A 26,347-nucleotide genomic window follows, 5' to 3' on the forward strand; every position below is an offset into this window, starting at 1 on the left:
TATTGGCAGGGGAAGAATTTCCTGTTTGCTTATTGCTAAGGAGGATTTCAGGGGTGCAGGCAAGCTTGCTGCATCYYACCAGGACCTTGGGTCTTGGTCCYCTTGACTCATGGCCACACCAGATGYGAATCAGCACTTCTTCAGCATTTTGTAGGCTAGGTAAAGCAGCCAAGGCTTGGGCTCTCCCCAGAAATTTAGACATTCAGGAAAAGAGAAAAAAACTCCTGGATGATTAAGCAATGCCTTTCAGGACTGGCCCACTGCTAGGGCAAAGRGTCCCTTTGCAGGACCTTGCACTATGTCGGTAAAACCTGAGGTTTTCCTGTGGGAAATCTCAGGGGCTGAACAGGTTAACTGAAAAAAAAAAAAAAAATGCACTAGAACTTTAGAAATAGCATTGGTGGGCAGCTCTGCTCTGTGAACAGAAAGAATACCCAGCACRTGGCTGGATAATCCTGTGATATTTTGAAGAAATCATGCCCCCTGCTGATTTAATTAGATTTTTTTTTTAGCCTCGGCTCTAAACCTGGTGAGAACATTCAAACATACTGATTAGCGTTCAAGGTCAATAACTCAGATGTCCTGCTGGATAGTAAAAATCTTCTCTTTCAACACTGAAATAAGATGCTTATTATTGATTTSTTGGAAGCTGAAGGCAAAAGATGAATGGCATATCCTTGCAGGACCAGCATTCTGAGGCCATGCCTAGTACTTTAGGTGTCCTTTGTGGCATTTAATGGGGAAATAAAAGCCTGGAATAAAACAAGCAGAAATTTGTGACCACGGAATTTGCTGGATTTATAATGCTGCTATTTGTGTCTTACTTGCATGGTAACATTACCTCATTTTCTAGCAAAAAAGAATGATCATTGGCTTCCCATTTAAACTGATCATGAGAAAAAAACTGATCACTGTGGAATAACAATCACTGTCGTTTTATGAGAAGGTTGGTTCTACCACAGTATCCCCCATCAACTCCTTTAGTGGCCAACAGTATCAAAAAATGCACTTTTTTCCCCAGGAAACCTCAGCTATGTCAAACCAGCTTCCACAAATGTCACCCCAAATGCAGGTCAGATAGCAAAAGCAGGAAAGAAAGGAAGAAATCCCAGCAGTGTGCTGTCACAGGTATGTGAATTGGGCTCCAGCCAACCCCACATCCAGTGGGGCTCACACAGTGGGGTTGCACACAAGTCACACTTCCCAGCAAAGGGCCAACAAATCCCTATTTCCCGYTGCCCCATTTCCATATAGCAGTTTGGGGCCACTGGAACTGCGGTACAGATATGGTCCTGATGGATTTAAGCTCGTCCAACATTTTTTTCCCTCTAAAATCCTACTTAGTGCGCTTTCTGGTGCAGCACTGCTGCTATTGTTAACGCAACGATCAGGGACATTTTCTTTTGGCTTCCYTCTCCTAGTGGCTAGACCGCAAACCTGCCTCCAGTAGGCGGTCATTGAGTACCCTCTAGTGGTTTCTTTGGAAAACATATCTCAGCTCTTTATTGGCCCCTGGGGCCTTGGCAGTCGCTCTCTGGAAAGCCTTGTGTTTATAGCTAAGGTACACAGGGGATGGATTACAGTAAGCACAGCACATGCAAGCAGTYGCAAACCCTTACAAGAGCTCCTTCTCTTTAGTTAAATCAAACATGAAGGGCAAACAAGATTAAAAATCAATATTTCAAGACAAACTGCTGGACTTTTATTTTTTTTTTCAATCCAGTTGATGTGTACAAGCCCAAAAATACCTGCAAGGAAAAATCAATCTGCCAATAGMATTCATTTCAGTTTTTGGAATAGCCTGCGATGGCAATGGGCTCTCAGCCTATGGCATCCAAGGACAGGCTTCTGGGAGAAGCAAGAATATATCCCCACAATTAGCYTCCTTACCCTTTATTTATTAGCTTTATTAATCATTCAGGTTTTTTTTTCTAAAGTAGATAATGCATTTTCTTTGTGCTTCCCATGATGTGAATATGGTGGGTTAGCCATTCCAAACAGCCAGAATCCCTCCCAGCTGCTCACTCACGCACACACACCCCACCCTCAGGAAATGTGTGAGAAAGGTCTTGTGTCACAGGGAGGACAGGGAACTTAGTAACTTGCCAGTTAGCATCACAGGCAGACTAGACTTGATGGAGGTGGGGGAAATATTCTAAGTTGTTGCCAACTGAAATAGATTCAGGTAGTGAGAAACAAAGAAAAACATTAAAATTTTAGCTTTCTCCTCCCACTTTTCACAGGCTCAGCTTCTTCCCCACCTCTACCTCCTTTTCCCCCAAGGTTGCATAGGGAGATGAGGGAATGGAAGCAGGGGTCAGACYGTAACTGCTGCTCTTTCCTCTTCATGCTCTTCCCCCGCTCCAGTGTGGGGTTCTCCCTGGGCTGCAATTCTTCAGAAGAAACTTGCTTTCATGTGGATCCTAAACAGTGGAGTGGATATGTGCTTCAGCTCYGAAGTACCTCCTCCCCTGTCCCCTTCCTTATTCTCCTTTGCCCTTGGTGTGCCCTCTGCTTTTTCTCACTTTTCCCTGCTCCCCTGCCCATCTAGAACTATCTGCTCTTTCTGGTACAACTTACCAATAACATTTTCACTAGAGTGTTGAGCAGCATTAGTTTCTGTTCCCATCATCTATCAGTCCAATCCCTCTGTCAGCAGTYTTGTCAGTTTGCCTTGAGTTGATGTCAGACTAAATGTTGTACCTTTAGCACTCTCATTTTTATGCCTTTTATCAGTGGCTTAATGCTAATGCTCTGTAAGACCTCAGGAATTTCCCTGGTACACCAGGATATTCTCAAAATGAAGATGAGTAGGTCAATTATCTCCTTGGCAGATTTTCCAGGCCTTCTGAGTATGTAGCAAGACTTAAACCTGTTTATGTCTAATACAGATTTTTAACGCCCTCACTTATAACTTAGCAGCTAAAAAAATATCACTTCTCTCATTATGATTGAAAATACCATCCTGCTTCTTTCTAAATGTATATTTCATTAAAATCACCTCATTTTTAAACATCTTTTGTTGTGGAGTTTTTGGCTCCTGAGTTGAGCCTTATATTCCCTGTTCTTTGCCAAATTCTGAATTTGCAATTTTCTGAGCCATCGTGGTGGATGACGTTTTGCTTTTTTTACTGGGAATCACCATTATTTTCAGAAAGTAGCTGTCTCTCGCTTTGAAGAAAACCAGACTGTCTTTATATGCAGGTAGRGAAAAGATGGGCCTGTTGTGCCTCAAACTCTCTCCCTAACCTCTTATTTCAGATCCTCCATTGTTCACTCTCTCCACTAATAGCTGGGACACCTCCAACCTCCCTCTTCCCTGTCTCTGGCTTAGTCAAGGTGTCTAAAGAGAGAGTGTTGGTAAGACACATTTTCAGTAGTGGGAAGGGATTATCTGAGGAGTTTCTTCATCATTAGAAATTGGTCCTGACCAGGAAATWGGGTCAGAAGGTTGTCAGATAGACCTCCAACGCTAAAGTGTTCTATAATTCTGGGCAAAAATATGATATATCACTTAGTAAGCTGGCTGAAAATATTGAAGAGGCAAAGGCAGGGTACAGGATGAGATGCATTACATAACTACATTGTTAAAAAAACCCYTTTTTGTTTTAAATTTTATTTCCCCAAGTAAAAAATCTACAGAAAGTGTGTAACCATTTTTTTTTTAATTTTATATTCCCGAATCCAATGATATTTTGTATTGCTTTGAAGGTTTTCCATTGATACCAGGCTGCAGTGCTAGTGCCCAGGGATGCRCCCAGCACACAATGACGTACAATTTTTGTTGGCTTCTCTGTTATAGAGAACCTGTACTCTCTGGTGAGTGAGACAGTGATAACATTGCTGTTTTGAAAGCAATGAGTCACCTKTGTTTGCTAATAATACATTGAAAATTTGTACCATTTCCGGCTGTGTCTTAGCCAGGGCTCTGAGACATCTATCAGATGGTGTGGGGCTGCAGGAGGAAATTATCCAGCATCAGCAAGTGCTAAAGGTGGTTTTTTAAGGAACTGGCCCCAAGGTTCACATAGCCTTGGCTTCTCAGACAGCTCTGCAATTCTGCAAGGARGTTTGTGCTGCCTTTCCAGAGTTAAAGACTCCATGGGTTTCGCTTTGAGTGTTTAGTAGTGAATAAGGGAGGATTTTTTCCCCTTTCACTTACTCCACAGGCAGTTTCATATGGCATTGGAAAATAGGGTGCATTGTGTTTGCACAGCAAGGTTTTGGCAGCAGCAGTCTACAGGGATGGCTTCTGTGAGAAGTTGCTAGAAACTTTCCCCATGCCCAAGAGAGCCAACACCGAGATGGATCTGCCACTGGCCAAACTGAGACCATGGTGATGGTGGTAAGCACTGCTAGGATAATAGATTGAAGAAGGGGGAAGATTTACTGCCCAGGAGCAAATTTGGGCCARAGAAGAGAGGAGTGAGAATATGGAAGAGGAACAACTCTGCAGTCACCAAGGTCAGTGAAGAAGGAAGGGAGGATATGTTCCACGTGCCAGAGCAGGGATCCACCTTCAGCCCTGGAAAGATCCCACASTGGAGCAGGGGAAGKGTGTAAGGAGTCCCCTTTTGAGGAGGAAAGAGAGACAGAAACCRTGTGATAAATTGCCTGCAGTTCTCACCCCGTGTGCCCCTGGGAGGGAGGAGGTAGAGAAATCAGGAGTGAAGTTCAGCCTGGGAAGAAGGAAGGAGTAGGGAGAGGTGTTTTAAGATTTGTTTTTATTTTGCATTACCCCACTCTGGTGCTAAYTGGCAATAAACTAAACTGATTTCCCCAAGCTGAGTCTGTTTTGCCCATGACAGTAATTGATGAGTGTTCTCTCCCTGCCTTTATTTTGACCCATAAGCTGCTTGTTGTATTTTCTCTCCTCTGCCTCAGCTGAGGAGGGGAGTGATAGAGAGGCTTYGGGTGGCACCAGAAATCCATCCAGGGTCAGTCCACCACCCAGAGATGTGCCAACTCAAGCACCAAGAAGACAGCCTGTTTTACAGAGCAAGCARAAGTGGTTTTCTTCTGCATGATTCCAAGCCCAAGCAACAAACATGCATAGCAAAAAATAAATTGGCTTAGCCAGCGCTTCRAAGGGTGTGAGCTGCCACCCATGGTAATTTCAGTGTCACACCTGCTGACTTCCCCTTTGCAAAAGTCCTCTTGAATGATTCATGCTCTCATGTACTGACGTTCTTGGCTTTTAAACCACGCCACTAAACTTTTGTCTTGGACCCAAAATTTCCAAATTGTTTTTAAGAGGTGCTTTTTTTATGTGTGAGTTTGTGTACGTGTGTGGATCTAGAGAGCCTTCTTTTGAAAGGCAGGCAGTGCCAGCCTGTGCCTCGAGAGACAGAGATGGCAGTGTAAAGTCACAATCCTCCCTGGCATCACTCACCTCACTCCCGCTTTTCCCCACAAAGGGATGGAGCTGTGTCCTCCCTTCCCACTGGCGCCAGTTGAGACACAGAGCTGCCAGGAACTCTCTGTCCCTTCCTGGGAAGAGGTGCCTCGCCCTTTCCTGGTTAGATTGGGTAGATATGRTGCTGACCCGAGCAGAAAGCCAGGATGAGTGGGCCCTTCCTCACTCTGCTTTGCTACTGGGCACAGGAGGGAAGCACGGTTTGTCCAAACTCTCCCTCTTTTGGATACCCCCACACCAGCTCAGGTGATCACCATTCAAAAAACTTCTGAAATACTTTCTAAAAAGAATCACCACTTTCGATTTTAATTAGCAATGATTACTTTTGCAGAGGCCCAAGGAGCCCCCGTCCCTGCAGGCCTGCAATGGAGCTGCAAGGCGCTGGCCTGGTGGGTGGCAGTGCTTTCCCAATGCCTCCAGTGACTGATCCACTTAGGAAAGCAGCTCTTCTGGTTACGTTTAGCTCTTTAATCCTTTTCGCTCCCTTTCCAGAAGTGACAGCTTTTCTCTTTGCACCTCCATTGCATCACCRCTCCCCTCAACAGCTGCCCCGCAGTTTTTTGGTTTTTTTTTTTGCCTAACAGCGTGTAATTAATCAGCTCAGGTTTGTAATAAAATGTGACGCCCATTTAATAGAGTGAGTCACAGGTGGAGCCAAGYGGAATGAGCTGATGGGAAGGATGGCAGGGGAGATAAGGCAGGGCTGTCAGCAGGCGAGGGGCAGGCCTGCCTTGCACCGCCAGCGCTCTTCAGACCCAACCTGCTCATGTTTCCCGGTTGCTTGGTGAGRTTTTGGCACATTTTCCTGCCTGAGCCAGCGCTTCTGTGGCAGGAGCCAGACTGGGAGATCCTTTCCATTAGCGATGGGTTAGGCTGGGAATGGGGAAACAGAGAATGGGTGGAGCAGAGAGATGAGTGCCAACCCTGTGGGGACACTCGATCTCTGGACTAGGTGAAGGAATTGGACCATATGTGATGATGAACCTTTTGGGGGGAGCTACCAGTCTCAACCCTGAGCTGTTGCTGGCTTTTCAAAACACTTCTATATGTAGTTTTGGGGTTTTTTTTGCTGGCTGTGGTACCATCACATCATTAATCTTCATTAGAGGGTGATAAAATACTTACATAAACACCTCATAAAACCTGATCATTGGCACTGTACTACTCCATGTGCTCTGGAGTTTCAGAACAGAGCAGTTGTGTGACGTTATAAAAATCTCTCTCCTGTGGCTCAGAGACAGTCAAAACTAAAGAAGAGCTGTTGCGCAGCTGACAAAGGCTTTGGGGCTTGCTCACAGACAGCTAAACAAACTGGTTATCTGGGAATGCCCGTGAACAACACCAGAAAGATGCTGGAGATTTTACAATTTACTTAGCAAGAACTGTAGAAAAAGTAAGAAGTGCAGCACCGTGATTGGGGAGATGAGTGTCCAGGTGTGCATATCTGATCATAATAGCAAAAAATAAACAGTTTATGATTTTCTGGCTACCAAACTGCAGTTGTGTTAGAAGTTTTTTCAAGCAAAATGGTTTTAGYTCTATTTCCAGCAATTATGAATAATTCCATGTGACTGCTTTTCAGCTGTTTTTAGAAAATGCTTATCTAGATTTTTTTTATGATGCAAGCTAATTACATCCCAAATTTAAAAAGACCTTATTAGTTAATAAGATACTGGGATTTGGCATTTGCTTTCAGCATTCAGCACAATTCCTGTTTAATGCTGTTTAACGCTGTGCAAACTAATTCGGTCTCTTATCCCAGACCAGAAACTGCAAAAGCTGTGACGGTACAAATCACGCGTTGTGGCATATTCATTGCACGAGAAGATTCAGGGGGGATGGACAGGAGAGCAAAAGCTCTGGGGATGGACAGGAGAGCAAAATCTCTGCCAGTTCTCGGTGTTTCTCCACACCAACAGCAGTGGCTGCAGAATCTCATTTCCAGCCCCTCAGCGTGACAGGTCTTGCACTGAGCTTGCAGATGCAGCAGCAGCCCTATGTTAGTTAGTGTGCTATGGCTGCAGAAGGAAAAGGATCAAAGGAAAGAATCATCCTYATCCAAGTCCTTGCAAGCCTTGTTTCTGGTTGTTTATCAAGTATTCTAACCACTTTGTAATTTTTTTTTTTTCCCTTGGAAAACAAATGTTAACAAAGAGCTAGGACTGACACAAATTACCAACTCTGCYTTTTACTGTTGAATTAATAATCTCCTTACTTTATAGCCTTGCCAGGAGGGATAACACTATTGTTAGGGCATGACACCACACTGCAGAAAGGGTGTCTGCTCARAACTTGTTCAGTCCTCTCATCCTTGCCTGTAAACCACTGGAAAAYACACAAACCTCCCGCAGTTTGAGCAGTAGCCATTCCAGGCAAACTACAGATTGTCTTTTGGTCTCATTTCCCTGTTAAGGTAAGAAATACCCCAAAGCTAAACAACTGAAGTGGTCTTTTACCAGTGTTGGCGAGCTTTGGAAAGAGCAGCTTTTGCTTTTGTGGTAGGCAGATGCCAGAAAAGCCATTTTAAAATTGCCCATCAGTTAAAGTTCTAAAGCCATGGAGGTGGAGCTGCAGAAACGCCCTTCGTTATTGATGCCAGAATGTTATTTAGCTCTTCCTTAGAAAACATCAGCAGTTAGGAAAGGCTTCAAGTTTTGCCAAGGAAACACTGTAATGAAATGCATCATCCTGCAATATCTGTGCCTTTGCCACCACTCACCTGTATCTGTGCCTGCATCCTGCAATCTGGTTACAGCTAACAGGTTGTGCAAACCTGCTAAATCCAAGTGCCACCTCGAAAATGTTTTGCAAGTGGATGCAATTTCCAGCTATGGGAATCTTCACTTTTCCCACTAAGTAACCTGGAACAGACATTCAGCATCTGTTATTTTTATTTATTTACATATTTAAATTGCTGCTCAGTCAATCCCTTAAGTCCTCAATGGTAAACCAATCCCAAGAAATAGGATTGACAAGTGATGAGAATGTTGCAATTTTCAAAGTAGGTCAGGCCCAAGTATTGCTATGATTTCTAATGCTTTCAACTTTCATGGGACAGCAGGGCCATCCCGCTGGTGTGGATAAATTCCTCCTTGCTACCATAAAATACTCCTTTTGCTTTGGAATGTCCAGTTTCAAGAACTGAAATTCTGGCATGATATTCAGATTGCAATATAACAGCTACAAAAAAAGAAATCAAGAAATATAGTTAATTAGCCTACCCCACCTCTGATTGAGTGTATCATCTATCTCTTCTCTAAAGCATTCTTCAAACTGTAATGGCTATTTATTTCATCCAGGCAACAAAGAGAAAGAGGCTCCAGTTGGGGATTTAAAACCTGATACTGATTTTCTTAAAATAAATAGTGTTAATAAGCAATAATGAGGGCATTTCTTAATTTTGTTGTTTTAGGTACTGAAATAGCAGAGGGCACAAAAAGAACAGTAAGTAATAACCTCAATGAACACAGTTCAGGGATTTGTCTTTACCTTACTCCTCAATGCTGAAGAAAGAGATGCCAAAATTGTATTGACTGCAATGACTTTTAAAACTTACTTAAATCAAGGAAATATAACACAAAAAACCTGTTGGGTTTTTATTTTTTTTCCTGAATTCCCAGTTCCTAAACATAGCTTTTGCAGCTAATAATCTGTATATCCTGGTCTAGTCACAGTGCTGGAAAAAAAGCTCTTGACTATATTGATTTTGTGACAGATAATGGAATTCTTTTAAATTTGTAATTTAGATTCAGAATGTACTGCTCACCAGGCCACAATGATGTTCAGAACTAATCTTGGTGTCTGGCGTTACACTTATAATGGGAAATTTGCTCAGTGAAGGAGGCACTGCACAGCATTCTGCTCCTGTTCTAACAAACAGAGAATTRCATTGCCTCAAGATGTCATGCTGCCAAAATTGCTACACCAAAAATTAAATTGAGAACRGAGTCCCAAATCCCTTGTCTGGCTAAAACATCATGTTATTTTCAGCATCCTTGCAAAGGAAGCAAACAACTACTGCTTTGTGCATCTCTTTGTTCCTACAGCACATGTTCCTACTCCTCATGAAAACATGCATCAAGACATAATATGAAGAAAATATCAAGAATATTTTGGTCAGATTAAAATATCTGCTTAATCCCTAGTCAGTTAAAATTTCTAACAAAGCACATGACAATGTCAATGGATTCCTTCTATTTAGTGCATCACCTATTGACCCTACTGAGCCATCTTCTAATACTTGCCATGAATTGCTGAGAGCACAGTGCTGTTCCCTGGTAGCCATTGGCCAGACCAGGGAACAGCAGGCAAAGCCAAAGACTCAAGGTATTGAAAGCATGAGAAATTGCCTCACTGCCAAAAATGCACTGAAACATACTTTAGAAAGGCACCCTCTGAGTCTAAGTATGAAAAAAATTACAGGCTTGCTCAATTTTGCTCAACAGTTTGCAATTCAAACTGTTGTCCTAATGGTTCGGCTCAAGGATTTTGGTAGATCAACACCTTTTTAGCTTTCAACAGGCTTCAGACAGCACCTTCTGGATCCAAGAGACTTTACAAACCTGTGAGACAGGCAGCTTGTGCCAACTGCTTATCAAGATAGTAATACAGGTGTTTTTCACAGTGTTAGTGCAACCAGAGGCATTCAGGAGAGTTTGAGTTACAWGCATTGCACATACAAGTTTCATATCTGATCCCTCATCAAAAGCAGATTTAATAAAATGCCATAAAGCAAGAAATAAAATCACCCATGCACTGGTCTGCAGCACAAAGCAGGGTTTTTTAAGTAAGGAAACTGCCACAGCCAACACTGTGTAAGTTCAAAATACATTGCCACTTCTAGTATTTTACTAAAGTAACTGCACCTTCATTGTAAAGTCTTAAAAAAAAACAAATAGAAAAAATATTAAAGTTTTTGTTCCTTATTTTTCTATTATCCTCCAAATGTCTTTGTGTGCAATGTGAGGTCTAGATGGTAAGTGCACTTTTATGAATTCTGTTAGCATTATGGATTGTCCTCAGTGAAAACTCTCACTGAAATAAGTGAAACTTCACCTAGAGAACACCAAAAACATCGAAAGTCACAATGAGGGATTTTACCTGTGCAAGAAAAATTACCTGACTTTCAAATAAAAAAACCCAAAAGTCATATTTATATAAAAATCTGTTTTTTATTAAATTCTCATCACAGAAGAGCTCAGTATAAAATCTCTAACAAAGTGATTTTATAGTGCAGTAAACTCTCTGTCTCTTGCAGCCAAAAACTCTGGTTATGAATGTACAGTGTGCCTTCATATCACAGAATACAAAACTGGAGTTTGTCCTTGTAGCCACGTATTTGTTAAGTAGGAAGACAAAATTTAATAAAAGCTGTTCCTTCTTCTAATTTATTGTATCCTGAACACCCAGTTTTGAGATCATTAAATGAAAAATATAGTTACTACTCAACCTGCTTAGGCATTTCARACTGCAGGAAAAGTCACTTCACACRCCCCAGAGACAGCAGTAAATWATTCYCTGAACACWCATCACAATCTTCATCCAAGGAGCCATTCYAGCAGAGCAGAAAGGCATGCACAGTGATTGAAGAGGGCAAACAGCAAAAAAAGGAGAATTTTTCAGTAAAAAACTAGTTACTACATCAAGTCTCATTTTCTGAATAAGTCCTACAAATTTAGTGGCTTTCTTCCTATTTATTTGGAGCATTTCCAGCATATTTGGTTTATGTCAAGCAACAAGGAACTGAAAAGYGTGCTAGGCTCTCTACAAGTACTGAATCCAGGGACACATTTTCTTCAAGCTCTGTACCTCTTGCTGTTAGCAGAAAATGTTCCCTGGCAAATTTAGTGTTTAGAAAGTAGTTAGAACTACAAAAAAACCCATTCCTCTTTTGCCCAAGGACTTCTCCTGTGCCATCTGCCAAATGTGTGGAGACCAGGTCAGACACCAATTTCCAGGTGAGAATCTGCTGTCCARTAAAGAACATTCCCATCAGGCTGAGTAGGCCCAGTCTGCTGTAACCTGGTGCCCAGGAGCAGCATTTGAGGTGAAGCCAGTGTACCAAATGATGCCATGGACTTGAAACCCTTGACTGTAAAACACCCCAGAGTTCATTTTAACATTTTACTCACTTGCAGCTACTACAAGATCTTTCTATGACATACATCCCACTCTGGGATAATTTAGTGAGCAAGCACCTGACCTGAAGATACATTTACAAAAAGGAAACAAAGCAGTAACAGGAGCTCCACAAAAAAACCAGGTTATTAGCAGTTATACAGCAATTTTCAGCTTTGGAAAGCTTTGTGTCACTGCAAGAAGCTACTCAGAAGCTCTGAAGATTATTAAAGAGAAAATACAGAGTGAGACCTTTCAATGCAGGATGTTTGTCATTACTTTCACTGCAAGCAATTGTATTTATATAAATAGCTCTCTTATTTGYCGTTTAAGACAAAGCAAATTTTTATGTACTTCCCAATGTACTTATACACAAGTGCACTACTTGTATACCATTCATCTATAATGAATACACAGCAGTAACAGTAGTCATTTAACTCATGCAACATCTAGGGGCAAAGGCAAAAACTAGAGGAGCAAATACCTCACGTTCTCTTGACCAAAGCTTTTGACCAAAGTTGTTCCTTGTATTTCTCTCATTTTCTCTCATAAAAACACTCCAAAAAATACTAGCATAAAAGTGRTTTTCTTATGAAATAAAGTAAGGTTATACCACTGCAAGAACAATAGTTCTCTAGCCAAAGGACARAAGACATCTGGAATCCTTTCAATAATTAAAGATTTCTTCTTGTTCAGCAGATTAAAACCTACCTTATATTGATTTGACAGATAGCAGTGACACCATACGAGTTCAGATAAATTCCCACATACTGAATCAAAATGCAAATAGCTTTTCCCCKCAAAGCTGCACTGACTCTGTGATGCTTTGTTTTATAGTGTGCTCCACTCAGGGCCTGGACAAGTGGCACTGCGATGATCAAGAGACATAAACTTGCCCACCAGTAARTATCTTTGTAGTCAAGTCAAATGTGATGTCACTGACACATCAGGCAGTCAATGGAGAAGTGTGTGTGCATTCATGAGATGACCTAGAAGTCCCAGGTATAAGMAGACACTGAAAGGCACTAGTCCATATAAGGCTCTGCCTTCAGAGCTGTCTTTGAGTACATGTTTCATGTRTGTGTCTAAGAGTAGCCCATGTTCACCCAGTGCCTTTAGCTGAGCAAGCAACGAGGTAGTAAACCCCTTACCCCACCCAACCCCAATCTCCCAGACATTAAGAACCAAGTTATACAAAAAAGAAAATCAAATATCAGAGGATCTGGTCTATTCTATCCAATTATCCAATGAATCTGACTTCATCACATGGTCTTAATTACTGGTGGGGAATAGAATTATGAAAAAGATGTCTGCAGAGAGAACCTACCCCAGCATGCGTTAATCATCTATGGGACAAATCCCGCTCCGAACGCTTGGTGTATTTTCTAATTCCAGCCAGGATGTAAGGATTGGATTGAAGCAACAGCTGAGAATTGTGCAAGACATAATTGACCACACCATATTTTGCTATGATGGCAGACTTGATTCTCTACTACTTGACATCCGGAGCAGCTCTTTGCACTGAGGTGCTGGAAGTGCAACATGGGCGCAACTTGATATTATAAAGTTGATTACAGACATCATACTTGGCAGACAATGAAGGAACTTACTGTACCCAGCAACAYGTAACCATGAATTGCACCTAACACCAGAAGTGCTCCAGATTCTTCAGGATGAGAGGATGAGATTACATTAACATAACACGGTGTCCCACAAAAGCCAAGCTACATGGCTAATTGTATTTCTAATTGTTAACACTTCCAAGACCAAAMAAGGAAATTTAGGGGCTTCTTTTAGTTTAAGTGGACATCCTATTTTTAGTCAGTTCCCTAGGGGTGATTTCAAAGMCACTACACTATTATTTGGGGACAGTATTCCTAATTAGGAAGTCCCTGTAACCTTAAAATGGGAGGATGTATCACAAAGAAGGTTTTCTCAAATTTTTGGGCTACAAAACAGATTCCATTACACAATCTGCACTAACACTAAAATTAGCAGGCATCTTGAAGCAAGATGGGACACAGAAGAAGATATAATGTAATGTATAAAACCAAACTCAAACAGCATGAAAAAAGTAATGTTTATTTTTTAATGTTTACAAAAGCATGAACACCTTATGCAAAAGCAGCACCCTGAACCATACATTTCCCTCAATCCTCCTGGGATATTGGCAGAAAGCAAGTATTTTCCCTGCATTTTAGGGCTCAACATACTCTGCTGAGGTAAATGGGAACCAACCCACTGATATCCATGGAGCTCCCTCTGCTCACATTAGAGAAGGGGCCGACGCATCAGACTACAGTGCGATGAGATGTCATATGGGTGTCTTGCTTTACRTATCAAACTGGATAAGTCTGTGTTTCTAACCAAGATAAATACACTACCCAGATAGTTAACTAGCTCCCCATTCTCTTCAATTTTAACTGATCTCATTTTAAATATGACTCCCAGCCCACAGAAGCTTCATGCAAGGTTTATCTTTATGCACCATGAACACCTTTATTCAAGTTTTTAGGAGATAGCTAGTGTGCTTATAAGGTATTTTAGGACTGAGATCTTGCATCACACAAAATTTTTATCCTTTCTTACCTCTCTCCCTAGCACATGCAGTTCAAGTGTTTACTCTGAAGAAATGTGCCCTTAGGTTAACCTGAAAAAGATGTGCAGCATTTTCATTTTTGCCTTCACCTTTTTCTCCTGATCTGGAGCTGGAAGTAATTGATAGTTCTATATTCAAATTTTTTGAACCCACAGAGAAACATTTRTTTAATGRTTGGACTCAATCATCTTAAGGGTCTTCTCCAACCTAAATGATTTTAGACTCTATGATTTCTTTTAAATTTTTTTTTGTTAAWCAGAGAATATGATTGCAATGACTTCAAAGACTCATCTGGAGCAACTTACTCATACTAAAATGATCCCTACTATAATACAGCATATTTCCTCAGCTACCCTGAGTTGAGGTCCCTCCCCTCAGAATCTACAACTGATGCCTCAAAATATTTATTACACTGGTAGAAATGGCTGTCTTGTCTGCCATCCTATGTCTAAAATGACTGACAAACACTATTTATGTTTGCAAGACTGATATTGGATCTGTGGAATGATAAAAACTGCTTCATTTTACTTCTGGAGCTGTAGGAACCATTCTATTAGCTCCTGCCAAATTCACATTCAAGAAATATATTTACTTCACATATTTAAAGAATCTTCTAAGAATCCATACATATATACACACACACATACACTATGTATGTGTACACATATATACACACATGTATAGATAATTTGTATGTATTTTACACTGAAAAAGTGCTAAAATAATCCAACAACTGTCACTGCTAGACATGAGGCTAAATTAAATGGTATTACTTATATGGCATCAAATAATTATGAGACTCTGGTCCAAGAGTTTCAGAACTCTTAGCAAAAAATTTCCATTTGTTGGCAAAGAAAGAAAAGTTCCAAATGGTTTGAATTAAATTTTTTAATAAACTGAAAGAATTTAGAAGGAAAAAAAAAAAGCCAATAACCCTGCAAAGCAGATGGCATAATTTAAATTTCAGTACTGTGTATAGAAAATACACATATTTATACATACTTTTATGGCAAAATTTTGAGGTTACTTAGAMTCAAAGATGACTATAATGAATCTGTCAGTATTTCACATGTGCATTATTGCCTCATATTTTGAAAAACAAAAAGCTGTACAAATTCAGCCCTGTATTCTGTGAGCCTGGCTGCATAGTCAGAAACAGAAATATTGCACTCAAGACCATGCCTACAAAAATGCACATTTAATAAGGCCATTATATTCAGGATTGTAATGGGACTTGAATTACATGAACAATCAAATATATCATAAATAGACCGAGGAAAGTCATATTGCAAAAGRTGTACTCAAACCAGCAGTGTTCCAGTAATTTAATAACTGGGGATTTTTTGTCCATGTAATGGCAATCTCTCTGTGGTTTTATGCACAGGGCCAGACAACATGATGTGCATGTACACATGCATTCTCACAACGAGTTTTTCACTTTTTCTTAGAATTTAACTAATACCCCAGAATTTGGCAGTAGGCTTTTACTCAAATTCTGTCAATAAAGTTCCAGCTKTCATCAACTTTAAGCCACTTCCATGCATGATGAGGGGAAAAAAGATTTGACTTTCAGTTATTTAAATACTTGCCATCATGCAAGACATAATTCTTAATTTAGAAAGTGTAGCAAAGACACAATTGAACCTATATTGGAATACTCCCCAGAATGCTCTTTCAGAGCTAGATCACATTAAGAGTATCTGTTTAGCTGATCTGGCTTACTGAATGAATGACGAGCAAACAACCAATTTAACACAATTCAAGGAACGATACAGATTTAGAAGTTAGCTGCCCACATCCCACRGCAAACAGAAAGAAGCTACCCTTAATCAAAGTGGGATCAACTACCTTGAATTTACAGTAGGGTRAGTGTATTCACACCAGCCAGTGCCTTGGAGTAGCAGGTGTGCTGTAAATCTGCTTTGTAGATATTTACTCCTTTAGCCATTCCAAAGTTACTGAGTCAGCCAGCATTTTGGCTTGGTTAAGGGTAGTGGCATTTGTCCAAGAAGGAAGGATAGACCACCRTCCCTCTTCCCCATGCCACACTACATAAATACACAGTTAAGCAAATGCAAAAAGCATCATTACAAAGGCTGGAAGAATCACAAGACACAGCAGGTAAGAAGCCTAATGGTCACATGTGTTTGAGTTCAGCAGAAACAATTTTTCACAATTCTGTATTCTGCCAAAAAATCCAGTGGTAGTRAATAGGAATGGACCGACTTCCTGCTGAACCGACTCCAGCACTAGGAATTATTTTTTAATACAACAGACCATATCCAAAATTCTTTTTCCTAGGATCTGGTTTTGGGTTTAGATGTTTGGTTTTTTTTTGTATGAATTAGAGATGAGACAAACCTGAGACACAGAAGATGTAACCTGCTTGCATATTATAAACAGATGAATGGATGATCGAAAGCAAAAATCTATTGAACATGTCACTCACTATACACTTACAGTTCTGTGTACATTTCCCCTGCACCAGTGGTGCCACTTGCCAGATATAAGTTTGTTGCTATCTCTGGATAYGTTTTTAACCAGAGCTGGGGGGAATGTATTTGGACAGTAACAATGCAATTCTTGCAGTGATGGCCAAGAAACACAGTACTTCAGGATATAGTTTCTAATTCCACCCATCTTCTACTCATTGCATGCTAAGCAGCTCAAAACAGCTCTCTTAGTAATCACATTATTCAGAAGGAGTGTAACTCTTTCCCTATTTTCTTCACAAAAGGAATGGTAAAAAGTCCTTTATGTAACATGTAAATGAAAATCCATCTAAAAGTTTCTACTTATTTTAGCAGTTTTGACTTTAAATGGTGGCCTGTCTATCAGCAATACTTTGTCTGCAAGTGTCTAACAAATAGAGTTGTGACAGGTATCAAGCAACAGCAACATTTTCAACATTTTATGTTTGCTGTATTTAGTACTTTTAATTCTCTCTCCCAATTCAGTGATGGTCTTGTAGTTAGCATGATTACCCATGCACATAACATTTCGAAATGGAAGTACACACTGTTTTCTTTCTGCCATAACATTATCTTACCATTTTGAGTATCAGTGTCACAGATTTAATGCAGGTCATGGACAACAAGCAGCAGGCCTATTTTCACTGCTTGCTTTAACCAATATATTTGTTCATACTTATACATTCTAAAAATGTATTCTTGACTTGGCTCTACCAAAGTACCACTCCAAAGTTTCAGCTTACATTACAAAAAAGATTATTGACGACTTGATCAAAAGATGTCACCAAAAATCCCTTTTACTCCCACAGAAAAACATACGTTCTCCTGAATTAGTATTAACGGATATTTAGATTAGAGGACTCCGTATTTCAGAAACCAGTTATTTAATGCTCAATATTCTTTTCAGCAGATGAAGAGGTAGGTATATTTCCACACAAGAAAAAATAATAAAACAAAAACCAAACTGTAACAGATACTCAATTAAATCAAGTAATGTCTGAAAAGTCAAACACTGTTCTGACAGCACATAATGTGTCTGAAGGTACTCTCCAAGGAGGACAAGAAAAGTTGCACATTCTGATTAGATAATACATCATAATTTGAAATTTAATAWTTTTTCTGGAAAGAAAGCACAAGTATTCAAATACTACTTCCTTCCCCTCCCTCCCCCACCYCCCAAGAAATGTGGGTGCCAACAAAACTGCCTGTATCAATGGTAGTATTAACTTTTGGACTGCTAAACATGGAATCAACTGCAATTCTTCCTTACATTCACCAACACCAGCAGTCTACAAGTTTACACAGAGACCATATGCATGATAATTACATAATTACAATAGAAATTCAACTTTAGTGTTGTTCTTAAAACAATCTTCATAAATAATGAAAATATCTGTGTTCTAGCTCTTCAGTAACCTAAGGTTAATTGGTACAGATAGTGTTTTTTTCTTCCTTTTATAAACCAAACTGGAGGTTCCTCACTGCCAACAATGGTTAAGGCCTGGATCAAGTTACTCTCCTTTTGCTTTTCCCTTTTTCTGCTTTTTTCCATTTTCCACCACCGCATTATTTTCTGGTTTGCTTACTCCATTTGCAACAGCACCATTTGCTATTTTGCCATTCTTTACAGGTTCCTTGGGCAGCTTATATGTCCGATAGTAGAAGTTACCAAACAGGAAAATGAAGGTGACAGCATAGAAAATGACACCCCAGTGCATCCATTTAGGGAAAGGACAATCAATATAAATAGACATGGCTGTGTGGCCAATAGTCACATGGAACTGCACCTGAAAGACAGAAAATATAGAATCAAAAAGGTCTGGATATATTCTGTAGGTYTGAGTGCATCAATTTATACCAATTAAGTAAGTAATGAAAACTGCTAAACTGGGAGGTGGTAGGGAAGCTGTATTTGGGTGTCACATTCAAACAGGTACTTCTATGCTTGACCAGGAACATCACATTTACTGTAGAATCTGGCATCAGTTTTCAAAACTAGGAAAATGGGAAGCTAAGAAGAGATCTGGATTTTCTCTACCTTTTGAACATGTTTTTGCAATTCACTTGAAACAACAAGCATTAGACTTGAAGGAAGCATTAGATTTGAACTCACACAACTCTTATCTATGCTGCATATTTTTTAAGAAATTGAATAAATGTTTCCATCCCCTGGAAGTATTCTAACTTGAGGAGTGTCAGACATAGAAGAACTTTTGGAAGAAGCAGCATCTGTTCCAAAGCTCTGCAAATGCAAATCCACCCAGAGACAACACCTTTTATCTCAAAACAAGAATTTTACTTACCAATTGCAATATGGTCAAATACCGTTTCCACCACAGGTATTTCTGAAATTTAGGGCCACAAGCTGCTAATCCATAATACATGTACATAATGACATGAATAAATGCATTCATTTGAGCTCCGAAAAAAGCTGTCCAGGAACAGAAGRGAAGATTGTCATGTAATTTTGGAAAAAAAAGAGAAATATTTTCTAGAAGTATTCATATTATATTATTCTTATAATTATTTTTAATAGTAAAAATTACAAAGCACAGGACATGTCAGGATTGCGTCTTCAAAACATTGAATAGTATAGTACAGACCTGACTGTCAACGTGTGCTGACATAAACAGATGTTAATGTAGGTAGTAGATCACATGTTTCATGGAACTATTCATGCCAAAGCTTTTCACAGGATTTTTGTTGAATAGACATAAATGACATGGATTCCACGTTAGTTGTTGTAGCTTAACTGCAACTGTTTTGCTAAAGGATTATTAAAATCAGTATTTGACAATGTAAAGTAAAAATAATCAGGTTCTGAACTTAAATCTTTTAAACTGTATTTAAATGCAAAAGGTTCACTTCTCAGCAAGAAGTCAAGAAAGTCACATGGAAGTAGGCCAAAAAAAACCCATACAAAGTAAAACCTGACTTGTGTTTATAAGAACTTTAAGGCCTTGCCAGGTGAGTTTGTCTTTATTGCTCATCTTCAGTTTCTTTATTAATGATTTYAAAATATTCAACATTCTTAAATATGTAGGTATATATTACAACATTTTCCAGAATGAGCCATGCTAGATCCATGTTGACAGCTTCATTTGCATTAAGATCTCTTTTTTTGTCAAGATTACCAGCCATTTAACAGAAACACGTTATATCTTGTTAAGGTATTCTTACACTGACAGAGAGGCTCAAAAATGCTCTAATATATAAGATTAGGGCAACAYAGACAATAGCTGCTGACATCAAACAGCTCAGATGCCCGTGCAGTCTAGACCCAGCTGTTATAATAGGGTCTTGTTTATAATAGACCTGTCTATGTAAGCAATGTGCTATCAACTAGAAAATAGAAGAATACAGATCTATCCATGTTTATGCAGTGGTGCTACATAAATGCAGAAAAGCAACCGCTGCTTTTCCTTTTGCAGGCTCTAGAAACTAAGAGGCAGCGCTAGAACACCAAAACTTGAAAGAAATTTGTAAACAGTTGCAACTGTTGTATTATAAACTGCTGATATTTAGCATGAAAATTCTGAAAAGGTAAGGAGGGGGCCTTTTGAGATATCCAGGGAATTTCTACGCAAGACTACAAGTAACCATCCAGGCTCCAATTTGTAAGTGCAGTTGCAAATAAAGATCATGAAATACCYGGTTGTGTACCTGCTTCCTGCATATTGTGTGAGAGAAATTGAAAGGTAGTCACAGATACTAAATTTGTATCTTTCCTCTTTGGAATGTAAATGAAGTGGTCACTCAGTACAGAATATCYACAGTAAATGGGAGCATAAAGCCCCCTTGCATTAAGTATTAGTGTAGTTTCAAGAAAAACAAAAAAAACCCCATCAAACCACAAATATTAGCTTCRTGTTCATAATATGGTACTTTGTGCTTACTGTACAGTATTTTCACTGTCATAAGCCCACAAACCACACTACAAAAAAACCAGGGCATTTCCCCTGTACCCTCAGCTCTGCAGAGATTTCAGTTTGAAAGAGACAAGGCTCTCGTTTCAAGGAACGAGAGTACAATGTAGGCAATGGAAGATACAGCAAGTGCAACAAATAATAATGAAATTATATGATGGAGGCTTTAAAAAGGAAGCATGGAAAAAAAGGCTGATAATGAATTGAAACTTGTGTCATTATGAATAGGTTTTGAAAGTGAATTGATAGATTTATTGGCTCACCTCCAAGGGAAGGTTTCATAATTGTATACATGCCTCTTTATAAAAATGAAAGCAAACCTCAAACTCAGATACAATGCCAAAATAACATTTCAATTAAATTCATTAAATTTGCACACGTAATGTGGCCTAAAATTTGATTTTGCAGCTCTCTGTATCTGCAAAAATTGAAGTTAGGCAAGATGCATACATCTTATGTTTCACACAGATACAGATACTTTTGAATGCAGAACTTCAGGCTTGCAATCAATGCCCATGAGGAAAAGTTTTGCAATTCATTAGATTATTGCCCTGCTATCTTTTCCTCCCCCATGTTTCTCACAGAGGGAGACTGTATGCATTATTAAACAGTTTTGTACATTACATAGTCAAGTCTATGAAACTTYATTCTTTTGCTCCCAAACAATAATAATTCTCCCTTCTGCCCAGTCAAAAGCATATGAGAGGAAGAGAACTTACCTTGTCCACCTGCAACCCACTTAATACCAATCCACCACAAGGTGAACATGGTGAAATGGTGATAGACATGAAGAAAACTAATTTGGTTAAATTTCTTCCTCAGGATGAAGAATACTGTATCCAAATATTCAATTCCTTTAGAGACATAATACCACCATAAAGCAGCAGCTATCTGCAATGAAAAACAGACAATACATAAGTTTTAGTGATTCCAAGCGTAATGGATGGAAGCTCTCGCCGTCTTTCTGCTGTAAGAGAAGGATATCTCTTCCTTCCCTAAATCCTGGTAAATGTTGAAGTGGAGTCAAACATCTAATGGTATGAAAACAACAGAAAGAATATTCCTTTCATCTACTCTGGACATGGAAGTAAGATTATTCTGGGCCTACCGCTCACAAGTCACAACTGTAAGAAAGACCTGATACAGTCAAAAGCTTTGCTATCTCTAACAGTTTACCAGTTAAACACAGCAAGTTCATGTCCTCATTCTCTCCTAAGCCTTGCAGAAKAAGACTCCCACAGGGCTTCCCCTACTAATGAGGCAACACTTTGATGTGGTCAGAACAATGAGGCAGAAACATGATAAAATGAAGTTACAAGGTTGAAGACTTCAGTACCACCGGCATATGGGTGGAAAGATACCAAGAGAGTTGGGGCAGTACAGATTTCACTGAGAGCCATATTCCCTCAGCTTCTTCTGGCCTGCTCAGTAAGTCCCTCTGAAAAGCAGCATTYCCCTGGTGGTTCTCTGCCACTCAGGTGATAGAAGAAATGAGCCATAAAAACTGCAGAGATATAACCCATCTATCCAACAGGGCAGCGCTACACACCCAGAATTCTTTTTCTAATCCATCCATCACAATGAATCTTGCCCAGGATGCAACATAAACACAGCTTCCTGCTGAAATTAGAATATTGTTAAAGCAAGGAAAGCTCTGTGTAGCAATATGCAAATGTAAATATGGGAGTATGGCGGTGGTAGGGACTCCCTCCCAGATCCCAAAACACAGCAACAAGTCTAGTTTTGGCATTGTAAGTCATCTAGCTTGTTATGCAAGGGTGGGACCAGAACATATCCCAGATGGTGACTCACACAGAGAATGAAAAAAAAAAAAAAAAAGAGCTGGAATTGGTACCACCAGCAAGGAGAGCAGGCAGTGTCACAACACACCTATTTGTAAGAAGTTTACCTTGTCTTTCAGGACTCAGCTGATGGTAAATCAGAATTTCTTAACTTAACACGGTGTGCAATAACCCCAACACCCCCTCAGTCCCCAGGGAAGACAGAAGAAAAAAAGAGTTTACACAGAGTAGCTTCCCTTCCCAACTACACCCATATTGTTAGGTGAGAAAAAGGGAAACCATAATGAAATGTAGACAGCAATGTAGAGAGTCCTGCATGGTGTTTTCCTCCACCTCTCCAAAGCAGAGGGAAAGGAAAACATCTTATCACACACAAAGTCTGTTACAGCCATAATTGGTCTGGTGAACAGTTCAGGAGAAATTACAGCAGAAGCAAAAATGCAGCACAGGAGAAGAGTGCTGCATATCTGCATTGCAGGCTCTGCAGTTTCCCAGAGGGACTGCAYATCTTACTGCTGCCAAACTGCAGCCTTCTCTGTATCCATTAATGAACAGCCTTCTTACTCTCTGGACGTGACTTAACCCACTTCAGGTCTTGGGAAGAGAAGGCAGATTTTTTCAGTTTTATACAGAGAGATATTAATATCTAAAGCTGAAGAGAGGCTTAATGACAGAAAAGTGACTCCAAGATCTTGGAGTTCCCAGACATACAGGCAAGCTGCAAGAACCATATATATATAAAAGTTAAATATAAAAATATTAATATATATATATATTCTACACATACATACATACATATATATATATATATGTGTATATATATATGCCTGTATGCATGCATATTACTCAATATCCAGTACAGTACTGCCTCTGGGACAGGTAGTCAGGTATTTAATAACACCCACATCAAGGTTTGTCYCACACCCAATGGGTTAGCATAACAGTCTAGCATCTTTTACAGGTCTTTGCTAAAGTTGCATCTCTTAAATAACTTAAGATAGGCATCTTTTTATTTCAYAAGTTAAAAACAAACACTTTGGACTGTGTATCTATAGAATGACAATCAACACTGCAATACCTGAGCTCTTTAGAGGTCCTCCTTGTAGAGAACCAATAGGTCAGTTACAAGCAAACTGCCATAAAATCTCYTTARAAGTAAATGGACATTTCTTTTCCTYAAATAGGRGAAAAGTAGGTCAAATAGCCAATAAGCAAATAGCCAATTTACTAYATGACACAGCAAAATATAAGGGAACAAAAATCCTACAAAAATACTTCTGTCTTATGCCCAAGATGCCACAGGCTCAGTATATGTTCTTGAACAAGTCACATAACACACCGCTTTGCTCTTCTTTTGGATTCCACCTAGTACAGAAAGCAATTACAATCCATTGGCAAAAAATAATCCATACTTTTGATCAAAATATTTCCCATCACTTAAAAAAACAACAGGATTCTTTGAACCATTATACCTGCTGGTTCTGTGCTCCTGTAGATTTTTTGGCCTGTCAGCTTCTTTGCTCTCTTACTACCATCAAATTTTCTACCATTTACTCTCAAACCTGATAGGTTTTGTGTACTGATGATCTATTTCAGTACTTCCAGTGACTTCTGCAGATGTTTTCATCATTAGCTTGYAGAAAAAATGAAGCAGATGTCAAGTCATTTGCCTGAGGCCACGGATATAAACAGTGAAAAAAGGTAGAAATAGAGTGGACAAAACACTGATGACTAAGCTGTGTCAGGAGCAAGTGGCTACTACTGTACTTTTTTTGCAAAGCACCAGAAATCATGACTTGGCCTGTTGCCTTTCTTTGGACACAGCATGCAAGAAAGATTTATTTTAAAAGAAAAGAAAGCATGCATTAAAAAGGCGCATTTCTGTAATGAATAATACTAGTCACAACCATATATTTTCTGGTAATTTTCATATGTACTGATCTAATTCTGTTAAAACACCAGATGGCATAGAAAGATTACATTACAGCCTAGGATTAAGAGGGTCAACAAGAGGTCCAATCCCATGTCCTCTGCCTGCTGCAGGTTTTTGAATGGAGGGCTGTTTTATTACAGGATTCTGTTTCTGCACCATTCTTCCTCATTTTGGGTTGGAGTCAGTTACCCATTAAGGGGTGTGAAGGGACAGGTACTTCTTGGAAACTCACAGTAACATGAAAARTTAAAGTGGCTTTTATAGTGAACTCTTTTCCCTCTTTCACTTACAGAATTTTGTTTACAGAACTTGTTAACTCAAGTTCTCTTTTCACAGAAGTTTAAAGTAAATTAATATTATTTTTTGTTGTAAGAGGAAACCACTCAAATTCTAGACATAAACACAAACAACACAGATTATAATTACAATACAGAAAACAACCATTGCTCAGCTTCTCAATTACAATYAGCACCCTTAAAATAAGAACTAATTCMCACAGCCCCAAATTCCCAATTCTTGKCTCTTCAGAAATGCTACTAAAATAGATGAACCTTGACCTGGGAAACAAGGACACAGATATAAGCAGAGGGGGAGAAATGACTACTCTCAGACACAAACATACAATAAGTTATTGTTAGGAAATCGTTCACTACAAATRCTGAAATTCCCAAAGGAGTATTACAGAGCATGTATTTAACACCTCAGGACCTTGCATTTCTTATTTTGACTCTTAAGTTATAACCAAAAAAGTTTTTCCAAGGTACATCTGTGGATCCTTCTAAATACTTCTGTAGAGAGTTGTCCCCCCGTTTTCTTTCTTGTCTACTACAAACCTTAAATCTTTTCATAACAAAACCAATCAACTTCCTGCCAGCAGTCAGTAAGGTGGCTACCTACTACATCAAACAGGTAAGTCCTTCACAAAGCAGTTTATTTCTGAAAATGTTTCTGCAACTGTGGAATTTAATTTTCATCCCTGTTTACTGCAGTTGTCCACTGCTTGTAGAACAGCCAGGGGAGCCTGAATGAGATTAACAGGTATAGGTAGGCTCAAAACAGTAARWAGRAGRACCAGYTTCTTCACATTTTTTGTAAACTACYGACACAATTAATCATCAATGAAAGCCAGAAGATTGGTATAGTTGAAGAAAACATACACACAAATGCATGGAAAAATACCCCCTTAAAAACTGGGAAAACCAAAGAGGCTGTGTCTGACTTAAGAGGTCTCTGAGCTGCAGATTGCTGGTSTTGCTAAGCTATACAGGGGAAGTGCCACCACACTATTCCTTTAAAATCACTGGCTCACTGTTTTGATACATCATGTTGGAGAGGCAGGGAAAGACATTCTCTGCCATCCAGGTTAGACATTTTTTTTCTTTTCTGAGTACTGTTTACCAGCTTTCCGTACTCCCTTGAAGGACAAAGGATGGTTTCTTGACCCCTTATATTGATCAAGGGCTTTGGGCAAAAAGAGGCCACTCAATTGGATGGCAGCATCACAGGGGCACATTCCAAAAAGACAGAAACAAAGGCCCTACCAAGGCTCCTATGCCATTTAGACCACTACATACAATTAGTTTCACATCTCTCAATATTTGTTCCAAATTTCAAAGCCGCAAATAAAAGTCATATATGAAGGTCTGTTTTTCAGAGCATGYTCCATAATGCCTTCTGGGCTCAGTGCTGTTTGCATGTCAGCTACTCCCAGTYTTTATCTGAGCAATACAGAACTTACTTATTCTCTTGCAAATACAGCCATTGCATTTGTAATTGATTCTACTGTTGCAGTGCAGCATTTCTCTGCAGAGCAAACCTGATGCCAATAAATGCTAGMTATTTAGTATCTAGATCTATTAAAAGGGTTTAAGACATGTGCTAAAATGCTTATCAATTTTAAACACAAAACTGCAAAAACATGTTAAAATTGCTTTTGCAGGTTTGTATTATGAAAACTAAGGTGAAAGAAATCTTGAGGCAGAGTGGGTTTTGGGGATTTTTTTTTTTTTGTCTGACAGTGTCAAAAGAAAACACCTTCTAAATGAAGAGCATGCTATACTGTGAARCAGGACAGAAATGTATC

At 39.4% G+C, this 26,347-nt stretch overlaps 1 protein-coding gene across 1 annotated transcript in view; it reads right to left on the reverse strand.

Annotated features, from left to right (window-relative positions):
* Positions 1-13,594: 13,594 nt before the first annotated feature.
* Positions 13,595-26,347, reverse strand: part of ELOVL4 (ELOVL fatty acid elongase 4) — a 36,812-nt gene continuing 24,059 nt past the window's right edge. The window contains exons 4-6 of the mRNA XM_057369423.1: positions 21,249-21,420; positions 18,907-19,034; positions 13,595-18,390 (exon numbers count right to left, since the gene is read on the reverse strand). Of these exons, the coding sequence (XP_057225406.1) occupies positions 18,115-18,390; positions 18,907-19,034; positions 21,249-21,420 (576 nt within the window). The 3' untranslated portion in view covers positions 13,595-18,114. The remainder of the gene's footprint in view (positions 18,391-18,906; positions 19,035-21,248; positions 21,421-26,347) is intronic.

Source organism: Malurus melanocephalus, unplaced genomic scaffold, assembly GCF_030028575.1.
Source record: "Malurus melanocephalus ecotype Western Australia unplaced genomic scaffold, MMel_1.1 scaffold_4, whole genome shotgun sequence".
Classification (NCBI taxonomy): Eukaryota; Metazoa; Chordata; class Aves; order Passeriformes; family Maluridae; genus Malurus; species Malurus melanocephalus.